The sequence below is a fragment of the Fundulus heteroclitus genome, unplaced genomic scaffold (genome assembly GCF_011125445.2).
Source record: "Fundulus heteroclitus isolate FHET01 unplaced genomic scaffold, MU-UCD_Fhet_4.1 scaffold_195, whole genome shotgun sequence".
Classification (NCBI taxonomy): domain Eukaryota; kingdom Metazoa; phylum Chordata; class Actinopteri; order Cyprinodontiformes; family Fundulidae; genus Fundulus; species Fundulus heteroclitus.
Genome location: NW_023396607.1, coordinates 236,557 through 255,231, shown reverse-complemented (window position 1 = coordinate 255,231; position 18,675 = coordinate 236,557). Strand labels below are relative to the sequence as shown.

The 18,675-nt window shown below is 38.5% G+C and overlaps 3 protein-coding genes across 5 annotated transcripts; 2 read left to right on the top strand and 1 right to left on the bottom strand.

Annotated features, from left to right (window-relative positions):
• Window positions 1-2,117: 2,117 nt before the first annotated feature.
• On the top strand, window positions 2,118-4,051 carry LOC110367791 (type-2 ice-structuring protein). 3 transcript variants are annotated; one of them, XM_036129640.1, is made up of 7 exons: window positions 2,118-2,285; window positions 2,374-2,466; window positions 2,550-2,579; window positions 2,988-3,091; window positions 3,206-3,340; window positions 3,416-3,527; window positions 3,916-4,051. In XM_036129640.1, the coding sequence occupies exons 1-7, from the start codon at window positions 2,231-2,233 to the stop codon at window positions 3,981-3,983; spliced, it is 597 nt and encodes a 198-aa protein (XP_035985533.1). In that variant the 5' UTR covers window positions 2,118-2,230; the 3' UTR covers window positions 3,984-4,051. The 3 variants fall into 3 exon arrangements, with proteins under 3 accessions (XP_035985533.1, XP_035985532.1, XP_035985534.1); XM_036129639.1 differs by having other exon boundaries at window positions 2,127-2,285; window positions 2,985-3,091; window positions 3,916-4,045; XM_036129641.1 differs by lacking the exon at window positions 3,916-4,051 and having other exon boundaries at window positions 2,143-2,285; window positions 2,985-3,091; window positions 3,421-3,490.
• Window positions 4,052-9,437: 5,386 nt separating this feature from the next.
• LOC110367790 (zinc finger protein 2-like) lies at window positions 9,438-11,261 on the top strand. Its single transcript, XM_021314343.2, has 2 exons — window positions 9,438-9,573; window positions 9,988-11,261. Exons 1-2 carry the CDS (start codon window positions 9,529-9,531, stop codon window positions 10,849-10,851), a joined length of 909 nt encoding a protein of 302 aa, XP_021170018.2. The 5' UTR covers window positions 9,438-9,528; the 3' UTR covers window positions 10,852-11,261.
• Window positions 11,262-13,697: 2,436 nt separating this feature from the next.
• LOC105922839 (galactose-specific lectin nattectin) lies at window positions 13,698-17,229 on the bottom strand. Its single transcript, XM_036129634.1, has 10 exons — window positions 17,185-17,229; window positions 16,978-17,067; window positions 16,375-16,425; window positions 16,171-16,200; window positions 16,049-16,090; window positions 15,913-15,948; window positions 15,699-15,808; window positions 14,397-14,531; window positions 14,120-14,228; window positions 13,698-13,955 (listed from the first exon to the last, which is right to left on the bottom strand). The coding sequence occupies exons 2-10, from the start codon at window positions 17,036-17,038 to the stop codon at window positions 13,891-13,893; spliced, it is 639 nt and encodes a 212-aa protein (XP_035985527.1). The 5' UTR covers window positions 17,039-17,067; window positions 17,185-17,229; the 3' UTR covers window positions 13,698-13,890.
• Window positions 17,230-18,675: the final 1,446 nt, after the last annotated feature.

The window sequence follows — 18,675 nt, the reverse complement described above, 5'->3', positions numbered from 1 at the left end:
TAACCGTTTTTTTACAAACCATACAGCTTGCTGTTGTTTCATTTACGCCATTAAAATATAGCCAAACGGCGCTTCTTTCCCTTTTCATGTTTTTCTGGTCCGGCGGTCTCTCTCTTACGAGTCTGAACAGCAGCAGCTCGGTTGTTTGTGTGTGGAGCTGAGTGGGCGGGCCAGTCTGAGCCTGCGTGCTGATTGGCTGGCATCACTGAGCCATGTGACAGTACGAGAGGGGAGGTGGAGCAGCAGAGTGCCGTGACGCTGACTGGTGAATATGCTGCAGTCAGTGTGCGTGGGAGAGAATAAAAAATATCGATCTTGTTTAACGAATATTATTCAATATCAATACCAGCGTTGGTATCGATAGTATCGATCCTAGGATCGATCCGCCCACCTTTACTCTGAAACCATTGCCTTCATTGCCAGCTTACTAATTGGAGGGATGCAGAACAGCCTGGGAAGAACTTAAGGAAAGAACACAGCGATGATGATGCATAAACACAGAAGGAACATGGAAGGTTTTGGAGAAAAAACACAAAAGGAATACAAACCATGGTCAAAAAACCCTGGTGCACACATAGTGGTATCTAGCAGTGTTGTAGTCAAGTCACCATGCCTCGAGTCCGAGTCCAGGTTCGAGTCACCAGTGTTCAAGTCCGAGTCAAGTCCAAGTCATTAAAAAAAAAATCCGAGTCGAGTCCGAGTCGAGTCCACTACTCATCCGAGTCAAGTCCGAGTCGGGTCACTATTGACGTGTGATGTATGACATGAAGCAGTAACATTCCATTGCACTAATAACTCTTTCGCTGTAGTTACCCTTGGTTTTACTCGGTAAAACTACCGCTTTTTCCAAGTCTAAGACGTCTCCTAACCATGGTTTTTAAACATTGTTGTTATGGAACGCGCAACAGCGACTCGAGGTACGCTGATAGGCCGCATATGAAGGATGTTAAAGCCGCAAGCGGCGTCAATCGGCCCTCGCAGCCAAGCGCACTCCGGCCTAGTGGCCACCGCCGCGGTGCCGGCCGGCGGGCGGTGTTCGCGCACCGCCGCGGTGCCGGCCGGCGGGCGGTGTTCGCGCACCGCCGCGGTGCCGGCCGGCGGGCGGGGTCCGCCCGCCACCGCAGATGCTGTTACGCATTTTCCTCGCCCGTCCACCGGGCGATTCCCACAAACTTGTTCGGCAGCGCTCCCCCATGACTCACAACAAATCTGGTGTGGATCGGTCGATGCAGCGAGGAGATACAGCCGTTGGATAATGATAATGCATTTGGCCACCGGACCGGACTAAATTGTTCGGCGGGCCGGAAAATTTATACCGATTTCTGGACGGTGACTACAAACAGAAAAAAAACGGCCGATGACGCTATGAACGCCGAGCAGGAGAAAAACATAGACTTACCTTTCTATCAACTTGGCCATTTTCCCAGTCTTTCCGAGCCCCTCGACACTCAAGCCATGGTTTGAGCTGAACGCTGGTATGTTGTTCCACAGTTCTACCAGTAAAATGGGCGCCTGGACATCCTCTTGTGAAAGTTTAACAGCTGTAAAGTCGGTCATATCGTTGTATCTGTTGCATGTGTAACGGCTGGTTGCTACGAGCGCTCTCACACTGTTTGCCCAACCTTAGCGGCAAGGGGCGTTGCTCATGAGATGGTGACGTCACGTGCGCGGTACGACATTTAGATATTAAAATCATACACCAAATAATATTCTAATGACATATTAAAATTATAGCCTAATGATATAAAAAAAAGTCGAGTCTTTTTCTCAATTTCCGAGTCAGAATGATCTGAATGTAGGAGTCCGAGTCCAAGTTCGAGTCATCAGTGCTCAAGTCCAAGTCAAGTCACGAGTCTCTAAATTTAGCTAATGACTCGGACTCGAGTTCGAGTCTCGGACTCGAGTACTACAACACTGGTATCTAGTGTGCAAAATGTTTACGTTTTTGTTATTTCCTCTAAATAGTTTTAAAAGGGTAAACCAAATATTCTGCAACATTCTTGTTTCTCCCTTATGGCGTTTACATTGTTCCTGAACCCTTCTTGAAACAACATTTACAGCGATAAATGGCACAAAATATAAGGTGTGGATTTTGGTCTATGCTGCATTACAACACAAGTTCAGAACCAGATCTGATAAAGAAGGGAAATTCTGTAGAATTGCTTTGTGTCATTTCCCCATTTTGTGGATGATGGCATGTTTAGAAGCTGTATAAGTAGCCTGTGATTCCATGGTGAAGGCAAGTTGTTGCTGGCTGATTCAGGAAACAGATCCTTCTGCATCAGGTTGGCTGATAACATTTCTGCTGATCTTTTTCAACATTATGAGACTGAATGTTCTTAACATGTTTGCTTTATTTTGACTTGATTTCAGTTTTCAAATCTGCATCATCTCATCACCTCGTCATGAAGCTGCTGGCTGTGTGTGTCCTGGTCGTCTCTGTGATGGCTCAGACCAGAGCTGACCGTGAGCATTTCTGAAGTATTCATCTCATGTAGCGAGACTAAGACAGAAAGAATCTCACTAACTCCTGTTTAAAATGTCCACAGCTGAACCAGATGATGGCTCCACCGATCCAGGTCAGTGGGTCTGTTTTGTCATTGTTTTATTTCCTGTATTCTCTGATGTTTGCAAACGACATGCAAACTACTGTGTTTCTGGGTTATTTTTTGTTATTGTGTGAGCAAACATTTTATTGTGTGAGCAAACTATTATAAGTTTCTAGTTAGTAGTTCAGCATATCCCCATCAGAGGGTCTTTGCTTTAATTGAGATACCATTTTAAACAAAATAAATCAAGTTGTCTTATTGATTGTGAAAAACTAGGAATTTAACATTATTATTATTATTACATTGTAATCTTTTTTAATACATTAGATTTTATTTTGTGACAGGATGTCATAACCTGTCACAAAATAAAGTCAATACAAGAGTAATGGCACATAAATTGTCTTTAACTGAGACTCTCCATCTGTTTGTCATCAGAAGAAGTTGACTTGGTCCAGAGATCTTCTTGTCCTCCTGGCTGGTCTCCAATCAAGAATCGCTGCTTTCGCTATGTTTCCAAACCCATGACTTGGGCTAGAGCTGAGGTGATTTCTATCAACATTGTGCTTTCCTTTTTATTTCACTCTCTCCTGTTTCAAAGTTCTTTATTAACAACACCCAGCTACTAATTCTCCACATCATGGTGTGTTTGTCTGTAGAGACACTGTCTGTCCATGGGAGCAAACCTGGCATCAGTTCATGACACAAACGAGTACCATCAGGTTCAGTCTGTGATAAAAATGGCAACCTATGGGTCCGAAGTGACATGGATTGGAGGCACTAACGCACAGGAGGTATTTTAACCAGTAAATTCAGTATTTTGTGAAACATTGGATGAAACATGTCATCTACTGAATTCTTTCTTTCAGACAAGCATTTGGTTTTGGAGCGATGGAAGCCCTCTGCACTACACAAACTGGTGTCATGGAGAGCCTAGTAATTATCAGGCCAGGCAGCATTGTTTGCAGATGAACTTTTCAGGTAAAAAACATCACACATGACTGTGTTTTTTTTCAGATTGTAAAATGTCTCATAGATGAGAGGCTGGTTTAGTTTTTAAGTAAAGTTTTTGTATACCATACACGTAAATTTACTAGATTAAATTCAGGGGCTCATATTGATTTTCTGGGGTGACATAAAAAGTTTCAGAATATCCATCTTTCCTATAATTATGATAGCGTGTAGAACCCTGTATCTGTATAATCTGACCAATCTGTATAATATGATTGATATGATTTTATTTTGCAAAGTGCGTTGAGATGACATGTTTCATGAATTGGTGCTATATAAATAAAAGGAAATTAAATTGAATTGAACCCTTCATGCTTTTGTTTCTGTGATGTTGACTGATTTGTTCTCTTAATCAAAGGTGAAAAATGCTGGGATGACTCGAGCTGTTCTAACCGTCGTCCTTCTGTCTGCGCCAAGGATGTCTGATCACAAAGATGCTTAAAACAGAATCCAGTGGAGAATTGTTGCTACGTGTTTCTTTTAACCTGCCTTTTTTACAGCTTCATAGCTATCCTAAAAGCTTTTTCTGTATCTTTGCTTAATATAACTTCTCTTTAATGGAACCCAGTGAATAAAGCCACAAATAAACAGCAGGTGGCTTTTTTCTTTTTAATTAGAGTAGACTGGGTTACAAAAATTATCACTTAGTCAAACTTTCTTGTTTTTTTTTTTTGGCCTTGCTAAAATAAATACATAAATAAATTGAAGCATTAAACAAGCTTGTTTGTGGTTTATTTCCCACTTTTGTTCTGAATTTTTACCTCTCATTTTATTTCACCTTTGCACTTAAATCCAGATTTCCGCCTACCCAGTCTCTCGCCATTTTGTTCAACATATAAACTCTCCGTTTTAAAAAAAATATATGTTTAATGTTGCCGTGTTTGCAAGATTAAAGTAATATTTTTCAATCTACTACATAATAAATTCATGGAACCACATAATAGTTACCTTCTTATACAGTCAAACTGTGGAAAAGTCCAAGGTGTTCTTGGACCTTTCCAGATAAGCTACCACAGGTTAGCAGATAATGGGAACCATGGGCCTCATGCAAAAAAGTGTGCATGGATGTCCTACTACGAGTTGGTGGCAGGTTGAAATCTTGAAAAAGTGTATTCAAATGTTTCTGCTCACCATTTTACTCATACATCTAAATTTACATGCTACTGGACACAGCTGCAGATGCCAACTAGACCGCCCTGTCACTGCCTATAAATAAATCTGCAAAGTAATATCGGTAGGGTGTAGATTCTTATTTAGCATTTCTTTTTTCTGGTATAAGTTCCAAAATCAAAAGAGAGTTACAAAAAAAAAGAGAAAAAAGGTGGCTGAAGGTGTGAAATATTGGTAACAAGGCAGGATCAGAATTCCGATCCTTTGCTGTAAAAATATATTTTGCAACATATTAAGTGACATGTTACCATCAACCCCAACTCTTGCCCATTGACCACTGAAGATAGGCATCAGAACCCCGGCGATCCTGCATGGAAAAGCATAAATAGAGACTCCATAAACTACTAAACAGCTAAACTTGACCCCCCTATACATTTCCATGCCTTGGTCCAACCAGGAACCTTCTTAAGCACCTCGTTTTTGCACGGGCCTCTTTTAGGTGATGGTCCTGGACACAAGGAAGTACAAACAGCAAACATCTTTCACTAAAACAGTTTAATGTGCGATAAAACACATAAACACTAAGGGTTAAATTGAAGTATTGCACAAATATATTATGTTGGAACTCTTTTTCTGTCACCGTTCCTGTCCAGGGCCCAACCACTCCATTAAAGTGTTGCAATGGGACTGGATCTAAAACCAGGAAAAAGAATAATGAATAAACGCTTATAAAATCAATTGTTTACAATTATTTCTTAAATGTGTAAATATGCTTCCTTAAAGTGCTACCTAAAGTGCTAAATATGCAAGTTAAAGTGCTCAAGAGGAAAATTAAAGGTGTTTCTACAATCAGCCGTTTGTTACAGTTGAAAGGAAAAAGGAGGAGGTAATCCGACTTTAAACCTTTGTATTTATCTAAGATAGAATTAATAAATTGATTTAACTACTTGATAACACCTCAGGTTGACAAACGAAATGTTAGCTGAACTAGCAGTACTGTGTGTTTTGGAGTGTAAGGCACAATTAAAATCCTTACATTTCAAAAGCTGATCCAGTGCACCTTATAAATGCTTACTGTGCTTACTGATCGTTTTTCTATGATGCAATGCGCTCAAAACTGTTAAAATGTGTAAGTACGACTTTGGTTAGTAACGAAGCCGCTCCGCTCAATGGATATTCGGAGCATTACGGGACACTGTGTCACTACCTGATAGGACCCCTGAGCTGTCTACAAGACTGCCTGACTGTAATGTCTAAGCTAGAAGTGCATTCATGTAAGGCAGCCTGTGCCTGTAGTGTACGCTAGCAACAACACACCAAGTAAGTGAATTTAATGTAAAAACATTTGTTTTGGCCTTATGTTCGAAACACGGCAGTGTAATTCAACCACTCTGTCCTCCTGACAGAGACGGATAGCTCTCCCTCTCAGGAGAGAGCGGTGTTAAGGAGGAAACACACCGGACGCATTGCAAAGTGCAGCAAAGTAGCATATGCATGTCCTACGCTTAGGTTAGCTTTTCATTTTAATCAGTCAATAAATGTACACCAGAAGCATACACAACAGCTAAATTAGATTGAAGTTCTAATTTCAGAGGCATATACACTCCTGTTTGGCAAGGAATAAATGTGAAAACACTCTGTTCACTTTTGAAAGTGTTGTCGAAAGTAAAGCGCTATGGATGATGTAGTTGTAGTTGAACTAAAATATGCTATTTTTAATCAGATATGGTCAAGACAGGTAATTTTTAGGTGATCAAAACATAGGATTTATTAATGAACTTAATACCTTAGCCATATATTACAGGTAATTTTTCTTTCTCTAGTTACTTACCCATGATCAAAGTTTTTTTCTCAGCAGAATCACGCAGATGTGGAGCAAACTTTGCAGCGTCTGGTGTAAATATACGCTTTTAAAAACACGCCCGCAAGCAACCCTGGTCACGTTACGCGGCCAGTTTATTTCCTCCTTTAGGGGACCAGATTTGATTTCTATAATTAAAACTGGGGTTGTCTCTGATATTGTTAAGCACAGAATATCTGCCTTGGGGTCATTTTGCTTTGTCTAAACAAAGCTGCGTTCGCCAAAGTTCTACAATTTTGGAACAGTCCCAGGACCAGCTAAATACCTCTTGTTGCACTAAACTTTTTTTTTTCCTCCATCATGATACACTGAAACCGCGGACAGATCCCGTTTTCAATAACCTGTCCCTGGAAATCGGGAGCATCTGATCACCCTACCAGAGGGGCTGAGTGAAATTACATACTTGGGAAGAATATATAGTGTACCTTATAACTGTTGCAAGCTGCATGTGGACAAAGACACACATAGACACATAAATTCACCGTGCTCCTTTTAATCCGGTGCACCTTATAGTCTGATAAATACGGTATATTGGTTTCAGTTTGACAAAGTATACTTACTTTCAGTTAACTTATTTTACATTTTTTCATGTAACCTAAACTAATCATGTTACTTCAACTACTTAAAGGTAGAGTCAAGTCCCTTAGGAGCATCTTACCTCTCTTCTTCCCCTGTGATTGTGTGAATTTTAGATCTGAAATGTAACCATGCCGTGACCCAGAGGAGGTCATGCAGAGCCTTGGGGAGAAAACTGATGAAAAGTCCAATCAGCACAGAATAGGACGATTAGACGGAGCCTCAGGCTGTGGTGGAGAGATGGAAGAAATGAGAAAAAAGAAATTGAGAGCAATAAGAGGGAAGGGCAAAATGAGGGAGTAGGGGATGAGCACTGAGGAATGCGTCCCACAAATGCACAAATACACCTCTTTCTTCCCATAATTCTCCTGAAGCGTAATTGATTGTGGTTGAACTAAAGTAGCAAAACAGGCAAGCCAAGAGAAGCAACATGTGTTAGTACTTTGTTTTAGCATTGGTCATAGCAGGGCAATAATTTGGTATTTATTTGAGTTCCTGATTGTGTGAAAAAAATCTCCCAAATCCCCTCTGGTCTTATTTTTTTCTACTACCTTCCTCTTTTTCTCACAAACGTGTGCGCGGTTTGTTTGTTGCGACTATCAACCTTGATCAAAGTATACAGGAAGAGCAGCGGCTACAATAAACAGCTGTCACCAAAGGTAACTGCTAAGGTAACCACTAACCTAGCCACTAAGCTAACCACATATGTAAACAATTGAAGTGCATATGCAAAGCCAGGAAGTGGAAACTAACAAGGAACAAGCACGCACGCTTCCCTTAGGTGACCATGTCACAAAGATTGGCATGCAGGACAACCAATAGATAAGGTGATTCCCCATCAACTTGAGGGACACAGGGTGGTGGTGAGGGCAGAACAAAAAACAGCAGTGATTTTTCCAGAGATTTACAAGCCTGCAGCTTCCACAGAGATGATTTTTTTAACCTTGTTTTTCTAAATACATAATGTATTGACTATTTTTTAGGATGGAAAGACCATCTCACCCAGTATAATAAAAAGTGTTTCTTAAAAGGATTACAAATTATAGCTTTAACTCAGTTTTACCTCCCTTGGGTTCGTCAAAGTAGAACTAACCTGCTTTACTTTCTTGATTTATTTGATAAGGACTGTGGACATTAATATTGCTGCAAATGCACCAGAATTTGCCAAAACTACTGGGCAGAGAGGTTGGCCTTCTATAAAAGTAGTCAAATTGGTCATATTTGTTTTTTCCTAAATCCCTCGAAGGAGGAGGCTTTAATGTTTCTAAAACAAGCTGCTGAATTTTTTTTTTTCATAAATGCTATTGGTTATACAGTACTTTAAAAACAGAAGATGCCATTTAAAGGTCTACCAAACATAGACAAGTCACCCTTGATGATTGGTCTCCTTGGAAACAGAATCCACACCATTCCAACAACTTATCACACATCTTTTTCCAATGTTGTAAGGATATGTCAAATATTATATTTTATGCCTTACCTTTACAATGATACCAAAGGATCACATTTAGACCTGATGATTATGGCGCTATTCTTGAACTGTGTTTTTTCAGCCGGAAATTGTTTCTAAAACTCTCCAGGCTTAACAGGTTAAGACTGACAACATCTGAAAGCTCTGTCTTTAAAAAAATCTGATGCAGAATCTTAAAAGCTGGACTATTCTCTGGTGAATTCTTTTAAGGCAATTATTCAGCTAGAAGCTTATTTTCCATCACGCTTTTCTGGAGTTTTGTAGTTGAAGGTAAGTTTATACTTAGATGCTGGGTAAATAACTAAAGGTTGTGGTTTAAAGACTGAAAGAAAATATCTGAACATAAAGGTTCAAAGACCCTGAAGAACATAATGTTCAAGGGTGAGAAGAATGTAAATGTACTAAAAGAATCAGTGTGGTCAAATGTTTGGATTTGATGCGGAACAGAAGATGAGGGTGTGTAAATATCAAAGTCAGTGGTAAAATAACACGATGATACTGGATTGGACTGCACCCAAACCCCCACAACCACAAAAACAAACCCCAACACCCACCATTCTAGTCTGGTGCAAAGTTTGTAGGGCAAGTTGTTAATTCTAAATATTAGGAAGAACAGTTTTATTCCTCCTTAGTTAGCAATGTCTCTAATATAGAATATTATGAAAAACAACTGTTGTTTATGTTTTTCTCTGCCTAAATATGTCTGAAGTAAGTTAATTTTTTTGTCATAAAAGTATAAAGAAGCCCCACCGTGAAAGAAGCCTGACTTTCGTTTTAAGAAAAAAATGTCATACACCTGTGAAGGGTGTCAAGCGAAAGCTTATTCAAGCTGACTCACTCGGAGTGGGTGTGGCTGTTGTTCTCAGCTGGATCTCATCAAATAAATCAGCACACAGTTCCAGCACTCTGATGGAGGAGCTCTTTGAGTTGGAAACTATCTTTGGACCTGAATTATGAAGAAAAACCAGCAGATAAAATACGAGAGGGGCGATGCAAAGGTTGGTGTTAAAACTTCCCTGAATTTTTTTTTTCTCTCTTAATTATAGCTTCATGTAAAAAACATACACAGAATTAAAGCCTCTTGTGTCTCTCTAAGCTTCTTATGGGAAGTTTCTGGGTTATTCATAAACAAAGGACTATGACATTGAATATTTTATTTACTTTTCTTTTAAATTTATATGAGCTATTCAAAGATGTCATCTCATTACGTGTATACTACGGGCACCTTTTGTCTATAAGTAAAAAGAAAAGAGAACATACTTTGTCCTTAGTTTTAAACATACAGCAGCAATCAAATAAAAAAATGCTTAATGTTGTTTTAATCTAAATTTAAAAAATGTCAATACTATTTTATTGTCATTATATAGTCCGGCACAAACTCTAACATGCCTTTTTGTTTTAAATTTAATTAGACCCGAAAAAGAAGAACTGAAATCAAGAAGCCCAAGAATGATTCATCTAAGACCTTCACCAAAACAGAATCCACCTTCCATCAAAGAACAGAAAGAGAAGACAAACCGTACTGCTGTGACCAGTGTGGAAAATGCTGGGGAAAATTACAAAGCCTTAGATTGCACCAGCGAATTCACATTGGCAAAAAAACATACTGCTGTGGTCAATGTGGAATGAGTTTTACACGAATGGATAATCTGAAAATGCATCAGCAAGTTCATGCAGGGGAAAAACCCTATAGATGCGATCAATGTGGCGAAGACTTTGCATACTCATGGAAATTAAAATGCCATCCGTGCAAGCATACTCCTGAGAACTCAAATCGGGATCAGAGTGGAAAAGCATTTGAACTCACTAGTGAGCTGAAAACTCCCCAGCTTGGGCGTTCTAAGCAGAAGTCACACAGCTGTTCTCACTGTGGAAAAGAATTTACCCAAAAACATGGACTGGAACTTCATTTGCTTATTCATTCAGGTGTGAAACAATATAGCTGTGATCAATGTGGAAAATGTTTTGCACGCAAGTACCAATTACCAGTACACAAGAGGGTTCACACTGGAGAAAAGTCTTATGTATGTGGTCAGTGTGGGAGAGCTTTTGTATTTTCAAGTGGTTTATCGAGGCACAGAAACAGCCACACACCTGAGGGCAAATACAGATGTGACAAATGCGGCAAAACGTTTACATGTTCAGACTATTTAAAATCCCATTATCGTGTACATACTGGAGAGAGACCCTACTGGTGTGAACGCTGTGGGAATACTTTTGGTTATCAAAAAAATTTACGGCGGCATCAGCGTGTCCACACTGGAGGGAAACCATAATGTTTTGATGCAAGACTACCATTACACAGAATGGCTATGGAAAACAATGGCCTAAAGCAACTAGTTTTCCATCAGCTGCTGTGAAAACACTTTTGCTGTGCTTTTAACATCAAGCTGTTATTCTCCATGTGTTTTTTTTTTTTCAATCTTTGGACCATTATTTTTGTCTAAATGGTATCATAAAAGGAAAGTGAAATATTGCTGAAAGACCTTTTGGGTTTTACTTCTGAGGACAAATAAAATTCAACTGAAAGCAAATTTTCAGGAATTGTATTTATTTAGCATAATCTACCTAGTTCTCTAAGATATTAAAACAGGTTCCATGTGTTATAAAACCTTTTTGCCATGTTGTGTACTTATCAACTGACTAGTTATCTAGACCTATGTCTGTTTATACTCTTTATTCTGCCACTTAACATTTTTAAATGGTTTAAATGGTTTTTTTTTCTTGTTTTTTTTAATATATTGAGTATTTAAGGATCGTTTATTCCTACTGATACTTGTGAAGTTACATTTCCTGCCTCTATGCATGCAATCAAAAGTAAAAAACCCAATGGTGTGTGACAAAGTATAAAAGCACTCACAAAAGTTTGACATTGCAGTGGTGGAGGTACCAGTGAGCAATTTTGTGGGGTAGGGGTTGATGATCTTTAATTTGAGACAACCTTTAAGCATATGTAGTTTTGCATCCCCCTTCATTCTTTAATCTCAAATTAAGGATCAGTTCAAACATGTATCAGATTTAGTGTTGGTGTCAGTCGGTGTTGGTTGTTGGTTTTATTAGTCAGCATACATGTAAACACTGATGGCTTAAATATTTACCATAAACTATTTTAAAGCCAGTTGGGCCCTTGGGGAACCCCACATTTGATTTTTGTCATCTTTGATGTAAAGTTACCTACTGATACAAAAAATTCCCTGTCCTTTATGTAGGATTTAAACCAGTGGAGAGCTGTACCAGAAAGGCCGACCCAGTTCTCCAGGCGTTCTAACAGGATGGAGTGATCAACAGTATCGAATGCTGCACTGAGGTCCAATAGAACCAGCACGGTGGTTCTATTGGACTGTATTTATATGGATGTCATTAAACACCTTGATAAGGGCGGTCTCTGTGCTGTGGTGATGAAACCTGACTGGAAAACGTCAAAGCAAGCCATTTACCATATGTCTCAAATCTATAAAATCATTCGGTTTGCATATTTCCATCTGCACAATATTAAACGCCTATGTCCTTCCCTTTCCGTTCACTCTTCCTCCATACTTGTTCACATTTGTATCACTTCCTGTTTTCACTATTGCAACTCTCTTCTGTTCTGTTTGGTCTCCCTCAAAAAAACTCTCCCTAAGCTCCGACGGGTCCAGACCTCAGCTCCTAAAATCATTACAGGTACATCTGCATTTCATCACATCACCCCTGTTTTACAGCACCTTCATTAGCTCCCATTCAAATTCAGAATTCAAGTCCAAATTTTTCAGTTTACATTGAAGGTCATCCACAACTTCAGGTGCTTCTAAATAACAATTATCATTATTACCACTACTACTAGTAGTAGTAGTGGTAATAGTGGAGCACTTCATTGTCTAAATCCACCTCAAGTGAGCGTAAAACCTTTGTGAAATTTTGTGAGTAAGTTAAAATTTTGGAGCTGTCGTAAACCTTTTATGATGCGATACATAAAAAAATGTGCATTAAAACTTAAAGCTCAAAAACTAAAGTGATTCAACAACTTAAAAAAGTCTCAGCACTACATTCTCTGGCCAGAACATTTCTCTTTCTAGTACGGCGACCAGTCTTGATGTCATCTGTGATCCATCACTCACAATTGTAAACCATATCATGCATCCAAAAGATTTCATTTTTCCACCCCATAAAATATTGCTAAACCCCGGGCTTCACGCCCCCTCTCTGATACAGAAAGGCACGTCCATGCTTTTCTCTTCCAGAATCGACTAATGCATCCACTTCTCATTGGGATTCCTGGGAAGAACCTTGAGAAAACTGCACTGCCAGCAGCCCGATGAGTGTGAAAACATGAACATTATACCCCCATTCTCCATTGTCATAGCTGGCTTCTTGTCTCTGCCTGGATCATCTACAAAATATCTCTGCTTACCTTCCAGTGGCTGCATGGTAAGGCACTGTCTTATTTAAAAGACATTCTTCTCACTCTACTGTCCCTAACGCGCTCTCTGGTCTCCCAACACTGACCTTTTACACATTCCCAGGACTCAATCCTGCACCACAGGAAATCTGCGGCTGTGGAACAATCTGCCTTCATATCTGAGGGTTCTATGGGCCCTGACACATTTTAAGCCTTCCTTTTTTACCCAGCGATTTTAATAGTTTCCTTTTAAATGCTTTGTTTTAGTTTTAATTCTCTTGCATTTCAAAATGTTTGATTATGTGTTTTACCTCCATTTTAATGGCCTTCTTGTTTTATTAATTGTTTTTCTATTGACCGTGGCACTTTGAGATTTGTTAAAAATGCAAATACATTACAAATAAAATCTGTTAATAACTATTTGTACTGTGCCTGTAAACCTTTCACTGTATGTTTACATCTTGTTTTATATGTTCATAGTTATTTATGGTTTGTATTCTTGTTTTACTGCTGGCTGTGAAACAAAGTAGCCTCCAACCCCAAACTATGAACAAACAAAAATGTTGGTTTTGCTTTCTTTAAAATTCAGGGTAATTTATTTAATCTCTCTCTGACCTTTACCTGCTTACGTTTTATTACAAAGCGTGATCTGGTGCTGTGAAAGACCATGCGTAGGGTATGCTTTGACATGAGAAAAAAATGTTCAAACTTATTATCAGACATAAGGACACAAAGAGACGCTTGTTTCAATGCTTCAGAAATTTTATTAGGATAAAGAGAAGAAAGTACAGGTTACTCTGCAGATCTAGGTTTGCTCTTTGGCACGTGACCTCAGAGACAATCAACCTGCTTTTTCAAGGTTAGGATTACAGAAATATGAGATAGATCAAGAAATGGAAGAATAGTTTGAATTTTTTACAGGCTGCTGTGAAGGTCTTTATTTCCTCACACAGACGAATGGGTATCGATAACTGCAGGGATAGTCCAACCAGCATCTGCAAGCTACAAGTGGAGACAAAGATGCACCAAAATTTCTGATTAGATCCCTCTGAGAAACTCATTATGCTGAATGATGGTTGTGAGTTGGACATATGTAGCTTGTGTTGCTTTTAATATAGTGAAACTACATCACCGGCCTATTTTCAATCAGCGTTCTATCAATTTACCTGAGTAGTTCATGACAAGGCAGTTATAACTGGTGGTGGTTCTCGGCATTCCTGAGCACCAGGAGTTATAGCTGAAGCGGGAGCCATCACTCCAAAACCACATACGCTCCTGGAAAGGATCAGTAAGGAGCATGATCAACATTTAAAGCAGATCTTTTTTCAACCATTTACTATCGAATGAAGTTCTGTGGCAACTTTTCTTAAACAGACAAAAGAACTAGACCAACCCTCTAAAGCCCCACACATGTTCTAGAGAGCAATAACTTTAACGACATACCTGCTCTGCGTCTGAACCGCCGATCCAAGTCATTTTATATGAACGAGCCCTGCTGTAAATGTAGCTTCTAAGCCAGTTGTATTCAGAGGAACTCCGTGCAGATGCAAGGTTTCCACCCCGGGCCACACAGTAGGCCTAGAGTGGAAGTGAAAAAAATATAGATTTGGAAGAAACTTAGAAACATTTTTCCCCCATAAATCTCTAAATTGTCTTGAAATAAACCCCAGTGTATTTTTTGATTAAAATCAAGAAAAATTCTTTACTATCAGTTTACTGAAGATATTTAATTTGACTGAACCGACTGAGACAGTTTGTTAAAGTCTATGCCATTAACCCAATTCTGTTTGGGTTAATTTTACATTATTTAAATGTAAAATTAAATGGGCAAATTGTATATGTGTAGAGTGTTTATTCATACACACACACACACACACACACACACACACACACACACACACACACACACATATTTATATAATTATATATATATATATATGTGTGTGTGTATGTATATATATATATATATATATATATATATATATATATATATATATATATATATATATATTTATATTTTGTGATTGATTGTGACTGATAGGATTCTTGTGCATCAAGCTAAGAAAACAGGCATTTCATCAACACATTAAGCTGGTTTACGTTTAATATTGTTCTGAACATCTATTATTTGCTTCTTGTGTCTAGTGTCTTATTTTCTGTGAAGACTGATGTAATTAAATGATCTGGTCTGGTGCATCAGACTCCAAGATATGTTTCTACCATCTTTACAAGAACATAATTGTGGTTATTTATTACTGTAAAGAATGTCAGCATTAGATGGGCTTTAGCAAGGTTGTTTAATTTTGGTGATATCCCATACTTTTACTTTATACTACTTATAAATACTTTTACTTTTGTGGTTAATCAGCTGCCTTGTCAATTTCTATGAAATGCATCATGTTGGATGCGATGGGAGCCCAGGAGTAGTGCATGCATCTCATTCTTCAGACTTCAGTCCTCGACTTAGTTGTCCCAGGTTTGAGTCCCGACCTGTGGATCTTTGCTACATGTCTTCCCTCTCATCCCCATTTCCTTTTAGCCTACTTTCAAATAAATGCTACTAGTGCCACACAAAAAAATGTCTTGCAGACTGCATCTTCTCCGTTGTACAGGCAACACACTTGTTCAAATATATCTTTTTGCAACTGTTTTCTGCAACATGTTAAAAAATGGCCAGATTTAATATATATGAACCAAATATTAAGTAGTATTAAATAGTTTGGCCTGTGAAACACAGCGTGTTACCTCAGCTTGAGCCCAGGTGTAACTGGCTCCAACATAGTAGAAACAGCGAGATCCATATCTTGTCCAGCCACTGGGGCAAGATGTTGCTCTCTTGGCCACGTGACTTTTTTCTGAAGGAAATACAGACAAGAATGTGATCTGTTAGAATCTCCGCATTTATTTAAAAGGAAACTTAAGAGAAATTTCTTGAGAAAACCCAGACATAAACATATACCTGATGTGTCAGCATCACTTTCAGTTTCTTCTTCTCCTGAAAGAATTGCACAGTTTGAGGTAGTTCATATTTTTAAATATGAATTAGTTTCAATAGTTACTGTAACTATAATCAAGTGCATTTAATTTCAACTAACCCTCTGTAGCTGATTCCTCCTCCTCAGATCCATCTTCTACAGCTAAAAAAAGAGCCCACACACATTGTATTTATTTATTTCATCCTACATCGTCTACAACAGTTAAATTAATTTCAACTTACGTTCTGGAACAGTTTCCTCATTCTTGGGTCCTAGAAAAGATAAACTGAGTTTAAGAAATCTAGAAATCAGCTACAATTCCTTAATCACACAAACATGATTTATATATATCTATATCTATATCTATATATATATATATATATATATATATATATATATATATATATATATATATATATATATTTGATTATTTATTGTAGGCTGACCTTCAGTGACAGCCTCCTTAGCCTCCTGAGTCACGGTTTCATTCTTGGCATCTGTGGAGGTTCAACACAGTATTATTGCAGGTGTACTTAATGCACTCAGCTCTTCTTTGTGATCACAGCAAGCTGTTTGGTTTGTTCTGAGCAATTAGGGATTTTTAAGTGACAAATGTTATAAATATGGTCCCATAATCAGACCTAACTATAGTTAACTCATAAGCTCCCTTATTGGCCTGTTAATTCTGGTTATAAAATACTGTCCTGAAATTATATATATGATGTAAAAATGTTGGCCTTTTTTTTGTCAGCTGACAAAAAAGGCTCAACATGGCAGCAAAACTTCCTTGTAGATTGTAGAACTACTGATATATCAAATATCCATACATCATTAGCTTAAAAAAAACTGTTAATATAAATCAAGGGTATTGGGCATCAAATGCTGTAAGAAATATTAGACAGTGAGTCAGTAGTGGTAAATAATGTTGAATAAAACTGCAATTAACTGTTTTTTAAATCCAGCAATCCCTGGATTGGACATTTTAATCACGTATTTGTGACGGTGAGGATACAATTTTCTCCATACTTCACATGTACAGACAAACTTACCCGCAGCCAAGCTCAGAGCCAGCAGGGCACAAAGAAGGAATGACAGAGTCAGCAGCTTCATGATGGAGACGATGCAGGTCAAATATTCACCTTGAATCAAAGAAGATTAAGTCATCAATTAAAAAAATTACTTTAAGTAAACCAGTCATCGTTAGTGTAATAAAAAAATAATTAAAGCTGTTTTTTCAAACACCAGAGCAGATGTACCTTATGTCCTTTGGTTGAGATTCAGACTGTAGCCTCGGCTTTCCTGTCTGGAAGTGATGAACAAGTCCAAGACCTGATCTTATATACGATTTCTGCCCGGTTCCAGAACAGGAACTGGGTCCATGCATGTCAACATTTATTAAACACATATGACAAAGCAAACATATAAAATATCTCATGTTCATTCTAGCTGGGGTATTGAGTTTCATTTGTTATGCCTGTATCCTGTAACACATCTCTGGGTGTTGGTTCTGTTTGATGTAATTTATTCGGTAAGGAGGCTAACTGAAACGTCATCCCTTCAGTTGTCCAAACAGTCATTTCACGTTTTTTGTTCATTCATTTAAAAAATAAGTCTCCGTCTGTTCAACATGCAATCTGAAGCTGCTGAAAATAAAACAAAAGACTCAAGTGTCAGTTTTATATCTAGGACGCACATGTCAGGTGTTAATCAAGTTGCATCAGATTAAGGAAAGCCAAGGTTTAACCCTGAAATAAAGAGTAGTAGGAGTCTGTTGATCCAGGCCTGCAGCATATTCTGGTAAGATGACACAAAACCATGAAATGTTGCCAGATCAGAACTGTAAATGGATATCAGAGATATGAAAAAAATCCTATGAAAGGAAGCCTTTGGGCCACTTTAAAAAACAGTCTGAGGCTGCACATGTTAAGGCATTAGTCAGGTTTTGTACATCCACAAAGTACTTTCTTCTTTGTGGTTGTCATTTAATAAACTAGATATGAGCAAAAGCTCACATTTTACAAAGACTAAGAAACTATATAGAAATCTATTTGAAGACCAATGGATTACAAATGGCAACTAGAGATGAACAATGTTGATATTTCAGCAAAATTAAAGGACAGGGAAATGTTTAAATGAGATCGTAAGATCATTAACAATCATTAATGCAGCTTCCCACTAGCCAGGCTTGCCAGGTAAAATGGCCAAGCTTGAAGCTATAGTTGGTAATTCTGTTCAGAAACACTTTTTGTTATACTGGGTAAAATCGTCCTTCAATCCTAAAAGTAGTCAATGTATTATATAGTTAGAAAAAGGAGGTTAAAAATTAATTCACCATAGGAGCTGCAGGCCTGTAAAAACTCTAACCAATTCCTGCTCTTAGGATTTTGACTCTTTCTGTGTCTCTGCTCTGTCAAGCAGAGACACAGTCGAGGTAGATGAGCGTTCACAGAGCCTGGTTCTGGTTCTGCTGGAGGTTCTCCTCCCTGTTAAAGGGGAGTTTTCCTCTCCACTGTCGCATCATGCATGCTCAGTACGAGGGATTGCTGCAAAGCCATCAACAATGCAGACGACTGTCCACTGTGGCTCTACGCTCTTTCAGGAGGAGTGAATGCTGCTTGGAGAGACTTGATGCAACCTGCTGGGTTTCCTTAGAGAGGAAACTTTCTGACCAACCTGTAGGATCTGATTCAATCTGTATAATTTAATTGAATTTGAATTTGTAATGTGCCTTGAGATGATGTGTATCA

Bases quoted from the DNA above. Each gene is read 5' to 3' on its own strand.
- LOC110367791 (XM_036129639.1), top strand. From the start codon at position 2,231: ATGGTGAAGGCAAGTTGTTGCTGGCTGATTCAGGAAACAGATCCTTCT. The intron at 3,092-3,205 runs GTGATTTCTATC...GTTTGTCTGTAG, and splicing joins TGACTTGGGCTAGAGCTGAG to AGACACTGTCTGTCCATGGG. The intron at 3,528-3,915 runs GTAAAAAACATC...TCTTAATCAAAG, and splicing joins TTTGCAGATGAACTTTTCAG to GTGAAAAATGCTGGGATGAC.
- LOC110367790 (XM_021314343.2), top strand. From the start codon at position 9,529: ATGAAGAAAAACCAGCAGATAAAATACGAGAGGGGCGATGCAAAG. The intron at 9,574-9,987 runs GTTGGTGTTAAA...AAATTTAATTAG, and splicing joins ACGAGAGGGGCGATGCAAAG to ACCCGAAAAAGAAGAACTGA.
- LOC105922839 (XM_036129634.1), bottom strand. From the start codon at position 17,038: ATGAAGCTGCTGACTCTGTCATTCCTTCTTTGTGCCCTGCTGGCTCTG. The intron at 16,091-16,170 runs GTAAGTTGAAAT...CTCTTTTTTTAG, and splicing joins TGAGGAAACTGTTCCAGAAC to CTGTAGAAGATGGATCTGAG. The intron at 15,949-16,048 runs GTTAGTTGAAAT...CAATTCTTTCAG, and splicing joins GGAGGAATCAGCTACAGAGG to GAGAAGAAGAAACTGAAAGT.